The 19,855-nt window shown below is 43.0% G+C and overlaps 1 protein-coding gene across 1 annotated transcript in view; it reads right to left on the bottom strand.

Annotated features, from left to right (window-relative positions):
• Positions 1–19,396, bottom strand: part of METTL24 (methyltransferase like 24) — an 85,533-nt gene extending 66,137 nt beyond the window's left edge. Inside the window, exon 1 of the mRNA XM_070417919.1 lies at positions 19,091–19,396. Coding sequence (XP_070274020.1) covers positions 19,091–19,396 — 306 coding nt within the window. The remainder of the gene's footprint in view (positions 1–19,090) is intronic.
• Between the last annotated feature and the right edge of the window lie 459 nt (positions 19,397–19,855).

Raw genomic sequence — 19,855 nt, 5'->3', positions numbered from 1 at the left:
TTTACACATTAAATTAAGTAACTCCTACATACTTTAAGCCACGGTGCACACTTTTTATTTCTGCAATATGTTTGCAGTAGAAGCACTCAACCTGTCTCTACAAACCGCCCTGGGCAGATTAACTGGCTCACAGCATTTTCTCCACCTGTACACTTCTGCTGCTACCAGACTAGCTATAGTTAAATTTTAAAAATGTGAAGAATCAGAGTTCTGAAGTGAATTCGGGTCCTCACTGCCCTGGTTGTCTGCAGCCCAGAGGAACTGAGAAGCCGAGCACCAGCACTCCCTACACAGAGCCCTCCAGTTGTATTTCTCTTTCTCACTCTATTTTTTTTTCCTCCTAAACTCCAATCTGTTCCTATTTCTTCGCTTCTATTTTTAAATTGAAAAAGTTTGGTTTCGAAATAGCTATAATCTAAGAACTCCTCGGATAAAAGAGAAAATTAAAATTTCAATTTCTCTTACCCCACTTCTCCCATCCCAGAATGGTTTTGTTATTTAAAAAAAAATTTGGGGGGGGGGGGTAAACCTTAAGAGTACTTTTAATCTGTTTTTCCTATTACGCTAATGACTTGACCAAACATCTGTGCCTTTATTTTAACTATGAGCATCCCAGCTTGCCTATTTTTTTAAAATTAGCAAATTATATACCAGTATATGTATTTTTTTCTGTTCCTGTCCCAACACATCACCATCACAACAAAGGATACAATGTTGTGTGTGTTACGGGGGCTACAATCTGTGCTGGTGATTTGGTTTTATAAATACGAACATGCCTTGTCCAGGAGTAAGGCCCAGGCACTCAGATTTTCCAAAATAATTCTCTGTATCCAGGGTACCCAAGTAAATGCAAGCACTTCAGCTTCGAAACTGATGTGGCTGTCTGCTCCTGATTGAGGTTAATGGCCTCTAAGTGTACATTAGCTAACTAAGCCATTTTTTTATTTCTGTACAAAATGAATATTCACTATTCAAAAGAATATTCCCTATCATAATTATATAATCAAATCCAATTTGTTCTTAAGCAAAGTAAGTCATGTTTGAAATTCCAACCTGACAAAATAGCTAAAAATTAAGCACTGAAATATATTGGTTGGCTTGGAAAATATCTAAAATGCCTTAATATCAAACCTAAAATCTAGAGTAATCAACATATTTTTCTGAGATCCAAATTTCAGCATGGAGATAGCCAGAGTATAGAGAAGAAAAAGATATTAACTCTGACCTCAGCCGACAATTTCTATTTACCTTGAACCAGTTATTTAACAAATTCCCTCCTGGTGGAATGGAAAAAACACCACCTCACTCATAAAGCTATTATGAGAACCACTGGGGATAGCAACAGAGCAAATCTTTGTAAGCTGGGAAGAGTTGTATAAAAGCAAGAGATTGATATAAATACTGTTCCCTTTAACACAACTGCCCTCCTAAATGTGGGTAAGAAAGAAGAACGAAGGTAGCTGAAGTCTAAGCAGAAGAAAAACTCACTCATATAAAGGATGCAATAGGGTGACAGGTGCATGGCCACATCTTTGGACAAATCCCTGGTGCTCTGTGTCAGTGTTTTGTGCAGAAAGCTGACACAGTAGGAGGCCAGCGAGCTCGCAAGGATGGCAGCTTGAGGTTCTCCCTTACGCGGTAAATAGCAAGTTCCTGGGTTCCTATTGCAGGGCTGCATGTGTCTGGCTCTGCAGTGCCTCTGCCAGGCCTGAGAAGCTGTTGGAGAGGGAGCATGAAGTTCACCAGGTGAACCACTCCTCAGGGGCCAAGCCAGGTGCTTCCTAGCGAAGCAGGCATGTGGACGTGACGTTTCTGCTGAACATGTTCATCGGTGAGCACCATGAGGCTGGGGTCCCAGGGCTCTCTCACAGTTCATCTATATCTGAACAGAGAAAAACATGTGCTTTCACAGCTGTCATTCACTCTACGGGCTTCTGAGAATCGTTTAACTGAGATATAATTCACATACAATAAAATTTACCAGTTCAAACAACTGGGTGGCTTTTAATAGACACTGAATGGCCCGATTATCATGACCACCTGACGTTTGTAGGCAAATTAGCTATAATTTCGCACTGAAGTTGCTAGAGGGCCAGACCCATTATAAACGTCTGAATCGCACAACATACCTAAGTATCGCTGCTGATCAAGTTCACCCTATCATGTTGATGGCGTATCCCAATGGAGATGGCTTCTTCCAACAAGACAATGTGCCATGCCACGGTGCTCGTATTGTGCAGGAGTGCTTTCAAGAACATGAGGGAGACTTTACCTTGTTTAGGTGGCCCCCACAATCACCAGACCTCAATACAATTGAGCATTTGTGGGACCAAGTTCAAAGAGCCATCAGGCAGCTGGTTCCACAACCATCAAATCTCACAGGACTGGACAGTGCTATTCATCAGGCATGGTGTCAGATTCCTAGCATCACCTTTCAACATCTTGTGGAGTCAATGCCAAGAAGAATCACCGCAGTATTGAAGGCAAACGGTGGCCCAACGAAGTACTGATGGGGTGGTCATAATAATCTGGCTGGTCATAACAATCTGGCCACTTAGTGTATACACATATTATGCAACCAGCACCACTAATTCCACAATATTTTCATCATCTCACAAAGAAACCCCATTCCCAACAGCATTTACTCCCCATCACCTCCCTTTCCCCTGCCTCTGGATATTTCATTAAAATTGAGTGACGCAATATTTGGGCTTTGAGACTGCTTTCTTTCACTTTGCATATTTTCAAGGTTCATCCATGGTGTAGCATGCATCAGGACTTCACTCCTTTTTATGGCTGAATAGTATTCCATCACATGGATATACCACATTTTGTGTATCCATTCATCAGTTGATGGATGTTTGGGTTGCTTCCAACTCCTGGCTATCATGAATAATGCTGCTATAACCATTTACGTACAAGTTTTATATGAACTTGTGTTTTCAATTCTCATGGGTATATACCTAGAAGTGCTATTGCTGGGTCATTTCGGGGCACTCTTGAACCTAATGTCCATGTTCACATACTTTGTGTGAACTCATTTCCACGACAGATGGAAATACCGTTCACCAGCAACCCCAAAAGCCAAAGGTGTAAATGAGGACATGTATGAAAGGGAAAAAGGGTCCTGCATGAAGCAATATATTGCTGCTCCCAAAACACCACTAATAATCTATTTCCGTATATTATAAAACTGCAGTAGCCATAGCTAGGATGAGGGGATATACTGGGTCTAAGTTGGCACAATCAAATCTTAATTTTTGGAGCACAGAACAGATTTAGATTAAATAAGAACATTTTAAAGGGCCATATGGTAGCAGGCTACGCTTGTCAGGTGGACTTTTCACCAGACATGAGGTAAGTTTAAATCTTCTCATGTATTTTTATATTCAAATATGATGTTATAAACTTCTGTTGTACAAATAATACTTTATATGTCACTCTCACATGTGTAATTATATGAGAACTATGCAAATTGTCAAAATGCCAGATAAAAGGGCAAGAACAAGTTATGAAAATTACCTTCTGCTTTTTTAAGTTCTTTCATATATCTCCTTATATTGTTTAGTCCTGTGCTCTTTAACCACATAAAAGTCCCCGTCTATATAGGCAGTGCCATATTTCTCTCTGCTTTTCTAAGCAAGGCTTGGAGGACTATAATGGCTATACTGCTGTGGTGGAATGAACACCAGAAGAATTAATCATGTATTGCATTGTTGAAGTTAACAACTTCACGACAGCTTTTCTGTGTTGAAATCTCAAACTAACTTCTGAATATTTCTAAGTCGCACTAGATTTGTGAAGCCTAGAGTCTTTCTAAGTGAAACTCTGCATTCATTCCCCTATTCTTAGCTAAAATCCTGGTATAATGAATGCTTCCTATATCCAAAGCACTGTGGTGAGCAGCCCAGAGGATGGGAGAAACATGATTTTTTGAAAACAAACACTGATGGCAGCCAGTTGTGCCTTCCTACCAGAGGGGAATAATCCATCTCTAGGCTGGGCCAGTAGGAGAAGGGAACACACAGGAAGCTAAACTGCCTGAGTAAGAAAATGAGATGTATTTGGAATTTGTTTGCTGGAAGCTCAAGAGAGTAGGCTGGGCAGCAGGAAACTGAAGGCTTGAAAATGGAAGAAAGGGATTGATGTGTAGATAAGAGAAGACAGGGTTAATGGTACAATCTAGGAAGAAAGAAATCATCAATGGCCAGAAAAACTTCAAGTTCAATTTTCAGTTGATTTCTGTTTTGAACTCCCTCCATGACCCTGAAACCTTCAGTAAGGCCTGTGTTGGCGTCACTCTGGGGGATAAAAGAAGTGGGCAGTGTGGAGCAGGAGGGGGAAGCAGTGACCAGAGGTGAAACACTGAGCTAGGAGCAGGAATTCAGAGACAGTGACCAGAAAATGTAAGCCCCAGACATTCCCGGGACACTGGAGGGGAAGAAAAGTACTAGATCTCTCCCAGCACATGGCTCAAGCCATTTTAATTTAGGTGTTAAGGGAAAGGCTGACTCCAGAAGCTGGAAAAGATGGAGTCAATCTGCCCAACAAGCCCATACTTGTGTTAGAAAAGGTGGGTAACAGACAAAAGGAAGTAAACACCAAAATTTAAACCACTTTAATCTCCTCCATGGAAATGGCCTCCTAACAAAGAACTTGAAGACTTTATGGTGACATTCCCATGAAGGGTAAGAGAGTATCAGAACATTTTCTCAGTGTCCCTGTTGGAAATCTAGGACCATTCTTCTCAGGCTGCAGATGGGAAAACTCTAGCACAAGAATCTCATGGATCTGATTGGGTTCACTGCAGGTCAGTGGTCAGTGGTCACCCCCACCTCAAACAGTCACAGTTGCGTGGCCCTGAGGCCATTTCCACAGCAGGGGTTAGAAAATATTTTCGGGAAGACCCAGATAGTAAATATGTTAGACTCTGTGAGCCAAGAAGCAAAATCAAGGATAGTAAATAGACATTTATATAACCAGAGGGAGGACAAGTTTCCACATTTTTATTGATGAAATTCAAAATAATTGCACACATTTTTTGAGATATAGATCTACTAATGAGAAGAATGGAAATATTTTTTCTGGATAGTATTTTTCTTCATTGGAGTTCAAAGTTAGTGTTTCCTAACATCAAATCAATTGCAAATATTCATCCATAGAATCCATTCTTAGCTTATGAGCTGTATAAAAATATGTACTGGCCAGATATGGCTCCAGATCTCTGGTATAGTCACCACTGTCTAAAGCAAAGTCAACGTTCGGTGCTGTGTCCCAAGAATCTGTAGTGTAATCATACCCTCATTCAGAAATTAGAGGCCTGAAGGGGACTTTGGAATAGTTCTCGAAAGACTCAGATGTTCCTCAAACATGTGGGTCTAGTACCCCACTGATTGAAATTACCATTCTTTCAGCCAGTACTTACTGGGCACCTACTATGTGTTGGTACTATCATAGGCACTGGGGATATAATGGTGAGCAGGACAGATGAGCTCCCTATCTTCAAAGGGGACAAGACTGCAAATAAGAATTTAAAAAATATAAAATGTCATAGTGGGAATGCCATAAGAGAAAATACTAGGAGAGTGACTGGGTAAGGAGCTACTTTGGATAAAATAATTTAGTAAGAGTTCCTTTTTCTCAACATTCCTATTAATCATTGTTTTAGCAGACATTTTGCATTTTTTCCAATATTATGGGTGTGTGCGTGCGTGTGTGTGTGTGTGTGTGTGTGTGTGTGAAATAAAATCCCATTGTGTTTTGATTTGCTTCCCCTGCTTATCGGTAGGGTGTATCATCTTTCTGTGAGTTCATATTCTCTCTTTTCTGTAGATGGATAGAAAAATAGTCTTCCAGGTTTCCTCTTCTATTAATTCCTGGTTAATTCCCTGCTTTTTTTTTTTTTTTCGGTTGTCTTTTTCTTACTATTTTGTTGGTGTTCTTTTAAAATTTAGGATATTAATCCTTTATTGGTGATATGCACTGCAAATATTCTCTCCTGGCCTATGGCTTGTCTTTTAACTTTGTGGTGTCTTTTGTTTACAAGAAGATTTTAGCTGGTAAATATCTGGTAAATAGTCTACTTTGTGTGAGAATTGGTTATTAGCTGCCTGTCTTGGTGGGCAATTTGAAAAAGTCATAGATTTTGAGTTTGAACCTTCATTCCATGCTATGTCTTTCTTGCCCAAATGTATTAATGTTCCAGGGCCTTGGCTTCCCCGTCTACAAAATGAAGATACTTCCTACCTTGCAGATTTGTTGTGAAAATTAAATAAAAGAATATATGCAACTCCCCTAGCATAGTGGTCCCCTCCTACCTCACTCTTAACTTGCACACTTCTTAAAGGCCTTATATTCCCCATAATACCATGTGCAGGGTCAGTACTTAGATCTTGTTTATTGTGCTGGTTAAACTGAGTTTGTCTTTAATGCATATAAAGTTCCAAGTATAATTATATGCACTTAATTGACTAACATGTGGACGACAGGGCCAGAATAACAGTTTAGCGAGATTACTCCACTGGGCTCCCTTGATAGTAAGTGGTACAGTTAATGAGATTTGTAAACATTCTCTGGAGTGAAAGTTATATTATGAAAGTGAAGAAACACATTTATACAGCCAACCCTGACACAGACAAAAATTATTTAACAACATGTTGTAAAAGAGATTTGTAATTAGTTTTGAGGGGGAAGAAATCACAAACCGATATGAACAGGTAAGCCTCAACCATTTTATGATAAATGACTTATATGAGGAATAAATTTATAATAAAAATGCTAACAAAAATTTACCAGTTACTACTGGCTTTTATTTAAGATTTTAAAAATATATCTTCTAGCTCCTCTGATTGCTGAGCATACTACATATGCTTTAAATTTCAGGAATAATAAGAGAAATACTAAAAATTCCAATGAATATTGGGCTTTATACCTCACAGATAAACGTACCTGTATCTTTTTTTAAGCCAGTTTCTGTCTCTCTCTTTTTTTTTTTTTTTTAGAGAGAGGAAGGGAAAGAAAGAGGAACAACGGGAAACATTGATCAGTTGCCTTCTGTACCTGTCCCCACCAGGGATCAAACCCACAATCCAGGCAAGTGCCCTGACCAGGAATTGAACCTGCAAACTTTTGGTGCACAGGATGACGCTCAACCAACTGAGCCACTCTGTCCAGGCCATACCTGTATCTATTTTATGCCTAGGAGCCCACATCCCTCCAGCAACAAAGGGTTGAACAGAGACAATCTTCACTTACTGAGCTATCCACAGGCCAGGTGCTTTCACCTACATACTCTTGTTTAATCTTCACAATAGTGCTGTGAGTTAAGTACTACATACCACTTTTTTACAGAGGACGAAACTGAAATTCAGACAGGGTATGCCATGTGTCCACATCCAGTAACTGGGGGAACAGAATTTTAACTCCTGACCTCCAGTGTGAAAATATGACACCATCTTACTCAAAATAAATAAAAACAAAATAAAAATACATACTGTCATATCGGGCACAACAGCAAACAAGAATATTGCCTCTGATTTGTCGCCAGATTCTGAATACACATTTGAAAGTCTTTCAACTTGCTCCAACTAAACATGAATAAGTGATCACCATGAAGATGGACTTATGGAGCTTGATTCATCTCACCAGAGGCCTTCGGCTCATTTACACTCATGACTTTATTTATTCAAATAATTTGCTTTTTTCGGGGGGAGAAAAAAAAGGCCTGCAGACCATCATCCCATCGCCACTCTGTGCAAAAAATTCCAGCATAAATAATGTCAACAAGAATCGTTGTCTTTAACAAACTCCAGGACACGTCACAGCACTGTTTATAAGATGTAAACAGAGTCTTGTTTTATTTCACTGTTCTGCCGAATTCAGTTGTTTGCTTCATTTTAGATCTAGGCCCCTGGAAGAGCTTCCCATGCTTTATTTAACACTGCCGAATGTGCATATTTAGCGAGGCACTCAAGACGGCAAGCCTGGAACATACCCTAGATGATGTCCATTTAGGTATGGATGATTGAAGGATCCTGGGGTGGCTGCAAGCTCTGCTCAACCAATGTTTCCAGCTCTCTGACTTCTGCCCTCTTGCACTGGGTAGGGCCCAGCAACCAGCTACGGCCTTGGGATTGTGAGCAGGAGGGCTGTGTGTGGCCTCCAGCCAGGCATTTAATAAAGCCACTGGAGATGCCCAGAGCACTCACCCCTCTGTGCAGGTGACAGGCAATATTCCAGTCTGTGGCTGTACTGCCAGTCTGGGGTCCAGAGAGAGGACAGTGACAGCACAGAGCAGCAGCACCCCCCCCCCCCCCCCACCAACCGGCAATGGATGCATAGCATGAGGAATAAATACATCTTTGTTAGGATGAGCCCTGAGATTTGACAGTTGCTTGTGATCACAGCATAAACTGGCCCCCCTGGCCCTATATCCCACCCAAATGGCACCATGAAAAAGGGCTTCATGTTTCTAGTGATAAGTTACAGATTTGGGAAATTTAGTATCTGATGCTAAATGTGATTATCTTGTCAGGGAAAGGTCTCTCAGCCCATAGTTCACTTGGACCCAAATCATGTCCCAAAATCTGAATTACGTAGGCCAAGCAAAATTGAAGAGAGAAAGTTACAGCTGTAACCTTCTGAACTGTCAGTTCTAATTTACTGATCTGTCAAAGTTCTTAGTTGTAAACAATAGAAACCACTCTGGCTAGTTAAGTAGAAAATAAATTGATTGAAGATTTATTCACTTACAGAATCTTAAGGGCAGAAATACCACTCTACATGCCAGTGTAGACTCCACAGCCCCACCGCTGGGCACACACGCAGGGCTCATTTCACCACCTGGATGCTGGGTGCTTCTGCTAAATCTCGGCCACCATGCTACTCGTGGTCCTTGTGCCACTCAGATTTCTAAGGTACAATCCAAACTCTCATGTAGGTGTTTCGGAATGGTGAGGCCTAAAGTGCACTAGGCACAAGGAAAAGTTGGAAAAAGTATTTTTTGGCTTTTTTCTGAGGAAGGTGGAGAATTCCTCAACACAAGAAGGAAATTCAAAGGTGTGATTTTAAAAAAAAGAACAATAAATACCTACTTCATCTGTGGGAATGGGTACTATGGACAACTAAGGTCTTCAATGCTTATGTCAGTTCATAAGTTCCAAGAGCCTTCCTGGTTTCCACAGCTCTTCCTTCAGTTCTACCCCAGGACCCTTCCAGTGAATCCCTGTTTTTACTAGTTTCAGTTGGGTTCTGTCACTTGCAACCCAGAGTCCAGATACAGAAGTAACCAGACTTAAAGAATCCGAAACTATGCCATAACCGGTTTGGCTCAGTGGATAGAGCATCGGCCTGCAGACTGAAAGGTCCCAGGTTCGATTCCGGTCAAGGGCATGTACCTTGGTTGCGGGCACATCCCCAGTTGGGGGTGTGCAGGAGGCAGCTGATCAATGTTTCTCTCTCATCGATGTTTCTAACTCTCTATCCCTCTCCCTTCTCTCTGTAAAAAATCAATAAAATATATTTAAAAAAAAAAAAAAGAATCCCAAACTAGCAAGTTGCAAACAAGGCTTGAAATATTCAGATGCTCTGGAGAAGCTGTGTGTGTGAAGTGCCTTCCTGCATTTACAGGGCGGGGGTTGGGGGGGGGGGGGGGTCCAGGGGGGGGTACGGCTCAAAAAACACAAGACTCTAACTGGTTTGAGAACTCTAATTGGGATCATGGGCTGCATACTGATTATATTTACTTTCTCTATTTAAAGTCCTCATAAATAACTTTTCCTAAGCAAACAAAAAAACAAACAAAACATTGCATCTACATAGATCTTGTGTGCATATATACCCACCTCAATAAAAATATCAGAAGTATAGACAAGCTGCCAACTTACTGCCAAATGCTACCTGGAAATAAGTTTATCTATAAGAATGCATGTAGACAGAGAAACAGAGAAATAGTTAACCAATAAAAAAAAATACACACAGAATCATAAATGCTAGGCTTGGACATTATTAAAAACAAACCAAGACAAAACAAAACAAAACTACACTCTATTTCTAGGTGCTCACGCTCAAGAGCCCTGAACTGGACTAGTTAAAATAATGTAATAAAATATGAAAAAAACAAAATCCTATGGGCAAAACTGTGCAATAACTATATGAATAATTAAGGAATGTCAAGGATTTGACTTCATGTGGTAACTTAGAGAAGTTTTCCCCTTTCCCTAAAAATGGCTTTGAGGATAGGGAGGCGGGTCTTAGGCTATTTTTTCCTTAAGCTAGGCCAGGGTCCATCCATTTTTACTGTTTACAACCAAAAGAAGATTTACATTAAACATACTCCCCTACAATCTTACTCACCCCAGCATCTAACTCAAGTCTTGGATAACTCATCTTTCTATACTACAAATGACTTAAAAGGACCTTCAGCTTTTGCAAATCTATGTGCCATGCTGCAACTGAGTTTAGCAGCCTTAACCTCACTGGGAAAACATCTGGCTAACTGTTGATTTTGACATCTGGCTCAGGGGTTGCAACTTCAAATCCCTTCAGAGGTCAGACAGCTAATGTCAATGGAGAGAGAGCTGAGCTGGACTCCACTAGACACTATATGCCCCATCTAAAGATGTGTATGTTCAAATACTTAAAACACAGTGTGACTCCAACAAAATTCTTCATGGTCAAATTTACCTCCTGAGCCATCAACTAACAACCCATCTTGCTTTTAGTTTAAATTACAGATGGTCTTGTAGACTCATAAAACTCAATTTTGTTTCTATCATTTGAGCAGAATAAAAATGCTTCTTAAACAACAAATTTTCTCCTCCTCTATTAGCAGAAAACGCCTTAGATTATTAATGGAACCAATGTGAGGTGTCTAGAGAACTCAAGGGGTGCTTTTAAAAGAAGCTGAGAAAATTGATATAAATGGCTTTTCATGAAGATGGCCCCGAAAGCAAAGAAAGAAGCCACTGCCCCTCCAAAGCCAAAGCAAAGGCTTTGAGGGTAAAGAAAGCAGTGCTGAAAGGCGTCCACAGCCACATGAAAAAGAAGATCCACCCGTCACCCACCTTCCGATGTCACCCCAAGACATTGGAGCTCTGAAGGTAGCTCACATATCCTCGGAAGAGCACCCCCAGGAGAAAATAAACTTTACCACTATGCTATCATCAAATTCCCCAACTACCGAATCAGCCATGAAAAAGTAGAAGGCAACAATACGCTTGTGTTCATTGTGAATGTTAAGACCAACAAGCACCACATCCAAATGGCTGTGAAGAAGTTCTATGACATTGACATGGTCAAGGTCAACACTCTGATCAGGCCTCATAGAGAAAAGAAGACATAAGTTTGACTGGCTCCTGGTTATGATGTTTTGGATGCTCCCAACAAAATTGTGATCATCTAAACTGAGTCCAGCTGGCTACTTCTAAATATAAAAAAAAATTTCACCGTAAAAAAGAAAATTCATATAAATAGAACCATTTTTGAATGGAATCAAAACCGCCATCCCAGAGGAAAGGTCTTGCACATCTTGCTCCTTGAAACTTTGGAACGTTTGACATGGGCAAAATAATCTTTGGACTGGGTCAAGCCAACATTGTTTTACAAACAACTGTTTGTAAAGCTAACAGGAAAGCAGACCTCCTCTCACAAGGACTGATAATTGTGAACATTCTTTAGACTCAGTAACCAGCCATGTATAGCTAAAGAGTAACTTAGCTTGTTAACACCAATAGAAATGTCTTTATTCTATTCATGTAATTATTTCCCTTCCTTTTCTTTTTTTTTAAATATATTTGTATTGATTTCAGAGAAGAAGGAAGAGGGAGAGACAGAAACATCAATGATGAGAATCATTGATTGGCTGCCTCCTGCACGCCCCGCACTGGGGATCGAGCCCGAATCCTGGGCATGTGCCCTTGACCGAAATTGAACCTGGGACCCTTCAGTCCGCAGGCCGATGCTCAATCCACCGAGCCAAACCGGCTAGGGCTCCCTTCCTTTTCTCATTAAAAAACTCTTGCCTTCACCCCATCACCGGAACACTATTTGAGTTTCTGCCTGAATCTACGTTTCCCAAATAGCTATTCTAAGATCTCAAACAAACACTTGTTGCCTTTCACTTTGGACTTTATTTTCAGATTAACAAAGCTTATCAACTCTGGTAGATTCCAGCCTTAGTGTGTGTCTTGGGGTAAATGAAGCAGGCTCCAGTGACTTTCTATGAATTACAGAATCAAGAGCCAAACTACTTACAAGCACAAAGACTCCAAAGGTATCCCAGCACAGATGGAAAACTCAAATGCCTACCACCCTTGACAGTCTCCAGTTTCACTACCTCGTTCTGATTCTCTTCACAGACTAAGATAGAAATCCAATTCAGGAAAGCTGATAAGACTTCCCATTCCTTGGAGAAAATGGACTGGACAACCTGCTCTCAAAAACCTAAAAGCTCCACCACCAATTGTTGAAAAACAATGGAGCCTCCATTAGCTGTTCTTTTGCGCACAGGCTGCTCTCTGAGGAACTGTGGGGTTTGGAAGGAGTGCAGAGGCCTGTTCCCCATGGAAGGCAAATCAAAGTTTTATTCAAAACCTGTCTTTCTCTCTGTGAAACTAAGCAACTGCGATTTCACACCCACGTATTGCTGGAGAGCATTCAATTACCCTCAATGACTTCGTTTAAAATGAAAAGGCTTTGCCTCCTGAGGACAGTGTGAGAGGATTGATTAATGTTGGTGAAGGACAGAGGTGTAAGTACACAGAAAAATCCTAAGTACTGGAAACTACTGCTGGGCCATATTTGACAAGCAATTCAAACCTACCTTCAAGGTTTGTTTGTTTTTTTGTAAAGAATAAGGAATTTTAAGGCAATTGGATACATCAAGGGGCATATGATGCCATTTTTTCCTCTTCCTTTCTGATGATAATGGCAGAATTAGAAAACTAAGAGGAAGAGAGAAGTGATGAAGAACGGCCAAATTTTGCCATATGGTTTTTCAGGAGGAGAGGAAACATTTTTTTTTTCTTTCTGACACACTGTTCCAAAGGATCTGTGACTAACAAACCAAGCCAGCACATTGCTGGGTTCTGTGGCTCTGTGACTCAGAAGTCACTTTTCTATCCAACATATTAAATGTCAAGGAAAATATCTTCCATAAGAGAGGAGAAATTTCTTCAGGAAGCTTGGCTCCTGTGTGAGTGCCTCTCCTGCACAAACGAGCTATATGTTCTGCTGCTGTCGTTTAGGTGGATTGCCAACCTGTAAGGAAACATCTGCCCAAGACTTCATAAAGAAGCATCAATCACAGAGAGACATATCTTAGTCCTTTATAAGTGCCCCCAAAAAGAACTTTACCCATGTAATCATAGTCAATGTCTGTTTAAGGGGGAAAAAAAGATCAGAAAGAGACACAGACAGAAAAACAGAGAGAAGGGAAAGAAAGAAAAAGAATTACAGTGATACTTTGATGCATGCATAGTATGCAGAATTAGGAGACCAAAAGCCCTGGTGGAATGCTTAAAGCCTCTGTACTATACAAAAATGTATGGGTTCCAGGCTAGTCCTAAGCAAAAAGGGCAGCATTTATCCATCATTATTATGAGCCCTCAGTTCACAGTGCACTAAGATCAGAACCCCTGATGTGAAAGAGGATTTAATATGTAGAACTAGTTCTTGCACAGCTTGCTGAAGTGAGGACTACACTTCTCTTTTTTATAAGGATTGTTTTCTTTAAGAGAAGCATAAGCTATGATCAAGGTGGCAATATAATCACTGAATTTTTGTTCCTCTAACAAAGGAAGCATGTTGACAAGAAACACTCGGCAAACCAATTATTTCATGCAGGTTTTCATCCATCCAGAAAGCCATCCTCAAAATAGATGGAACTTTTTCTCCTTCACCAACCAATCTGGTAGGTGCCTATGGCAAGTACCCAAGAACCTAAATAACACTGTTGATTCTCAACAAACAAAAATTAAGTAAAATAAGATCCAAGGAGTTCAACACGTAACTTCCAAACTTTAACTTTATAAATTATTTAATGGTGCCTTCAGCTTATATTTCAGCACATCTTGATGGTAGGCTAAGGCGGAACAAGATTTATCCCCCAGGAAGATATTGAGCTCTGTTCCCAGAAGTGGGAGAACAGATCAATTAACTGGTCTTTCCAGTTTTGAGGAACATTTTAATCCAACTTAAAAAAAAAAAAAGGAAAAATGAAACAAAGATTCCCACTACCTAGGAATTTGGGAAAATTAGAATGTATACCCTGAAAATAAGTAAATAAATAACTAAATAGCCAGGGAGAAGGAAATCCAGGGAGAATTTTTCCTTAGGAGGCTAAAAAGATAATATTTTTAAAATAGGAATAAACTCACTCCTTCCTTATATTTTTTAAACCAAAAACATTTAGAGTCATGCATAATAGATTAAAGTAGATTCTTCTATTTGTTACACAAGAGTGTTAGCATTTTTCAGGAGGAAGCATTGACTAGGCATCACTTTAGGAAACACAATCCTTTCCATCAAGAACAACTCTGGAAACAAAACATTCCATCTGAAATGGATTACCAGGTCACAACATGTGCAAAGCAAGTCACAAATTGGGAATGCATTTCTGTTGTCATCTCAAATTGGGGGAAGATCAGCGTGGAAGAAGGATTGATAATGGGAAGGTTTCCAAGCAACATCCTTGAGCTGAGTGTTCAAGGATGGAAAGAAAATAGGTTATAACAACATATCACATTTGGGGAATGGCTGAGGCTAAAGACTTGGAACAGAATAGTGAAAATTAAATCTACCATCACTGAGTGTTTACAACACACCAAACTCTCTACCAGGGGTGAGGAATATCTGGCCTGCAGGCCATATAACGCCCACAAAATCATTTTGTCTGGCCCTGCCAAGGCATTAGGGGTGAGTTAATCAAATGATTGATCAAATATAGCAGGCTAATTTTCAAGTTGATACTTTTGTATGGCCCAAAAATGGTATTATAAATATCCAAATGTATTATGCTAAGCAGAATAGCCAGTCAGAGAAAGATAAGTATCACATGATCTCACTCATAGGTGGAATCTAATGAACAAAATAGATCTAGAGACATAGAACCATGGAACAGACTGGTGAATATTAGAGGGAAGGTGAGGGTGGGGGAGGAGAGATTAACCAGGGAATTTATATGCATATATGCATAGCCCATGGACACAGATAATAGTGTGGTGAAGGCTTGGAAGAGGCGGTTGAGGGGAGGGGGGGGGGGGGTCAATGGGGAAAACAAATAAAGGGGACATCTGTAATACTTTCAACAATAAAGATAAATAAAATAAATAAATAAATATCCCAATGGCCCTTGGCAGAAAAAAAGTTTCCCGCCCCTGCTCTATACAAATATTCCCTTTTGTTTTTTTCTAACTTAATTTTAATAAAATTGAGCCCCAGGGCTCAGACTCAAATCTCTCATCTTTGTTAGCCACCCTCACTCCCTAGTTGATCTCTGGTCTCATGGCTTTAGTGACACTATGCACTGATGACCCCCACATTTCTATCTTCAACCTGGACATGTCCTCCAACTACAGACTTATATGTTCAACTGCCTGTTTGACATTTCCACCTGGATGTCTAAAGGATATCTCAAACTCAACATGTTTAAAACCAAATTCCTGACTTCCATCCATTCCTTCCAAAACAAAAAACTAAACGACAGTGACAACAGAAAACTACTCCCTCACCTACCTTCAGAATACACTGAGTGGCCAGATTATTATGACCACCTGACATATGTAGGCAAATTAGCTATAATTTCACGCTGAAGTTGCTAGAGGCCAGACCATTATAAATATGGAAGCAGGTTATTTACCACAACAGTAGAAGTGATTTTTTCCTAAAGATATAGGTAAACAATGCGATTTAACAGTCTTTGAACATGGGATATATTTAAACGTGAGTGGCCAGATTATGACCACCCCATCAGTACTTCGTTGGGCCACCTTTTGCCTTCAATACTGCAGCGATTCTTCTTGGCATTGACTCTACAAGATGTTGAAAGGTGATGCTAGGAATCTGACACCATGCCTGATGAATAGCACTGTCCAGTTCTGTGAGATTTGATGGTTGTGGAACCTGATGGCTCTTTGAACTTCGTCCCACAAATGCTCAATTGGATTGAGATCTGGTGATTGTGGGGCCACCTAAGCAAGGTAAAGTCTCCCTCATGTTTCTTGAAAGCACTCCTGCACAATATGAGCACCGTGGATTGGCGCATTGTCTTGTTGGAAGAAGCCATCTCCATTGGGATACACCATCAACATGATAGGATGAGCCTGATCAGCAACGATACTTATGTATGTTGTGCTATTCAGACGTTGTCCCACACGAATTAAAGGGCCCAAATCATGCCAGGAAAACATGCCCCAAACCATAACACTGCCCCACCAGCTTGAAGGGTTGTACTCATGCATGTGGGGTGCTTGGCTGTTTCCGCCAAATTCTCACTCTGCCATCTGCATGATGCAACTGGAAACGTGATTCATCGGACCACATGACTTTTTTCCAATGCTCGACTGTCCAATCCTTGTGTTCCTGTGCGAATTGGAGACGTTTTATCTTGGTAACTGCAGACAGCAAAGGTGTTCGAACAGGCCTTTGGCTTCCAAATCCCATACAATGCAGTGTACGGCTAATTTGCCTACAAACATCAGGTGGTCATAATAATCTGGCCACTCACGTTCAAATATATCCCATGTTCAAAGGCTGTTAAATCACATTGTTTACACATATCTTCAGAAAAAAATCACTTCTACTGTCGTGGTAAACAATCTGCTTCCCGCCCTAACCGGTTTGGCTCAGCAGATAGAGCGTCGGCCTACAACTGAAGGGTCCCGGGTTCGATTCTGGTCAAGGGCATGTACCTTGCTTGGTAGTGGGCACATCCCCAGTAGGGGGCGTGCAGGAGGCAGCTGATCAATGTTTCTCTCTCATCAATGTTTCTAACTCTCTATCCCTCTCCCTTCCTGTCTGTAAAATATCAATAAAATATATTAAAAACACACACACACACATACAAAAACAACCTGCTTCCCTATTTATAATGGTCTGGCCCTCTAGCAACTTCAGCGCGAAATTATAATTTGCCTACAAACGTCAGGTGGTCATAATAATCTGGCCACTCAGTGTATATCCAGAACCAACTACTTCTCACACCTGTATTCTACCACATCTCTGAGCCACCACCTACGCCAGCCTGGATCACTGCAGCCTCCTAAAGGTGGTGGCTATGAACTTCCTCTCCAGTGAGCCTCTGAGTCTGTGCATTCCAAACTTTTCCACTTGTAGGACAGGCTCTGGTTATAGACACTTTGTCTGAAGTAGAGACTAAGAGCGATTCTTGGACAGGTGACAACAGAAACAATGGAGGCTAAGAGCGGCTGTGACATGAAGAGTGCAGAGTGGGGTTGACGGTATCAAGGATGGGACATTTGAGAATATCCAGAGAGACAAAAAGAGCCTCAACTCGTAAGAAATATCAAGTCCTAGGTCAAATGTTCCCTCTCAGTTAGCCTTTCTTGACTCCACAGGTAGAGTTTAAGACTGCAATGAGCCCTAACCGGTTTGGCTCAGTGGATAGAGCATCGGCCTGTGGACTCAAGGGTCCCAGGTTTGATTCCCGTCAAGGGCATGTACCTTGGTTGCGGGCACATCCCCAGTAGGGGGCGTGCAGGAGGCAGCTGATCGATGTTTCTCTCTAATCGATGTTTCTAACTCTCTATCCCTCTCCCTTCCTCTCTGTAAAAAAAAAAAAAAAAAAAAATCAATAAAATTTATTTTTTAAAAAAAAGACTGCAATGATAGCATTGGTCACATTACTGGAGGCCTGTGCTGAGCGCCTCCCCAACTAGACTTTGAACCCATTTTTGTACCCCCAGCACCTGCTGCAGCATCTGGGACCTGGTAAGCCCTTGGCAAAGTGTGTTGGATGCATAACATGGTACCATTAAACTTGCATTAGGAACATGGAGAAGAAGTGGCTGCATTCTTCTGGAAATGAGGCTCTGGAGGTAGAAAAACATACTTGAGTTTATCCAGGAAGATAACACTGATGGGAGCACAGTGGTGGGGAAAGAGAGAGGGCAAGGCTTGAAGAGGAGGTGGAGGAAAGGAAAGCCGTGGAAGAAATAATGTGAGTGGGGGATATGAAAAAATAGGTTAGAACTAGGAAGCTAAAGGAGATCAAAGGAAGAGTTTTTCTCATTCCTCCGGAGGAGGGTGGTGAGGAACGGGAAGAGGGATGCTTAAAAGAAAAAAGAGAAAAACCAGGCAACAAAGAGCACTCGGTCGAGGTTGATGGGTATAAGCACCAGGCAAGCGCATACCTGCAGTTCTCAGTCTTCTCGCTCCCAAGCACCAAGTACATTACTGCGCTCCAAAAGGAGGGTGGGAGCCAGAAGCTTCATAATCTGAGGTTAAAACTGGGCCACTTGGTGAGGTGTGAGCCCAGAGGCTAATGAGGTAGGAAGAGCAAACCCACGTTATTGCTTCAGTCCTCCAGGTTCACATTAACTCCGCATTAAGTGGTGCTGGAGCTCAACCTCTCGCCCCGCGGCAGCCACCCGCCGTCTGTGGTGTAATTCAAGGGAGATTCACTGCAGAGTGGACCTTCCTCACCGCGAGCAACGTGGTGGGAAAGCCATTCACAGCACACACCGACCCAGTTCTGTCCAGGCCTCGAGGAAAACATTGGGGCAAGTACAGAATATAAACAAAATCACCACTTCTTCCTTGTCAGTGCCCATCTCCCATCCCCTCCCCTCACTCAAATGTAAGTGAGAAGCAGGACTCCGCCCTGCGCCCCGCGTGCCCGCGTAGCTGGCAGACAGGGGACGCCAGCAAACCGCGGTGGAAAACGCATGGACTCTGCTCGGCCCCACTTCGCTGCGGTGAACGACGCACCAGGGGAGCCGCCCGAACGAGCGCAGGGTTCAGACTTTCTGACGGTCCCAGCGGGACGGCCTGCGAAGCCCGAGCGCAGGGCCCCGCGGGCGGTCGAGAAGCGGGGGTGGCGTCTAGAGCCCCAGCCTGCACGTTTGCCACTGACCTTCCGGCCGGGACGCGCGCGCGGGGCGCAGCAGCCCGTCTCCAGCGTCCCGCTCCCGCCGCCCCCGGGCGGGGCCCGACGCCCGCTGCGCACGTAGGTCACCTGCCTCCTGCTGGCGCCGCGCGCGGGGCCGGGCGCGGGCGGCAGGTGCGGCGCGGGCGGCCGGGGCGGGGCGCTGCGGGCCGGGGGCCGGGGGCCGGCGCGCCGCAGCTCCGCGCAGAGCCGCAGGCCCAGCAGCAGCGCGGCGCCCAGCAGGCAGCGGCTCAGGGGGCTGCAGCCCCTCCCGGGCGGCCTGTCCCTCGCCATGGCCGGGCCGACCTCGGGGCTGCGTTCGGCGGCGCCCGCCCGCAGCAGGGATGTGGCCCCGCGGTCCCGAGCTGCCAGCTGTGGGAACACCCCCGCCGGCCAGGGCGCGGGCTCGGACCCGCCTCCCTCCCTCCGGTCCAAGGAAGCCTCGCCGTAACCTTATCCATCCCAGCCAGGCGCGCCGGCCGCTGGAAGGGCGAGGCGTGGAGGGCCAGGCGGGGTCCCGGGGTGCAGGCGGCTCGGCTGGGCAAGTCCCGGAGCCCAGCCTCACCTCGGGGGTGTCGGAGGAGGCTCACTCCTGCCCGGCCTCCGGGGCCTGGTGGAGCTGAAAGCTGTGGCCAGAAAAAGCGCATTCCTAACTGGAGGGATCCTGGGCCACAACTTCATTTTCTAGTATTAGGGTTGGTGCAGACACACAGCAGGAGGATAGGTGAGCTGCCAGGTTTTGCTATAAGGAGC

The sequence above is a fragment of the Myotis yumanensis genome, unplaced genomic scaffold, assembly GCF_028538775.1.
Source record: "Myotis yumanensis isolate MYYU_CA2020_CCGP unplaced genomic scaffold, mMyoYum1.0.hap1 SCAF_6, whole genome shotgun sequence".
NCBI classification, from domain to species: Eukaryota; Metazoa; Chordata; class Mammalia; order Chiroptera; family Vespertilionidae; genus Myotis; species Myotis yumanensis.
The sequence above is the reverse complement of the archived record's forward strand: the minus strand, read 5'-3'. Positions and strand labels throughout refer to the sequence as shown.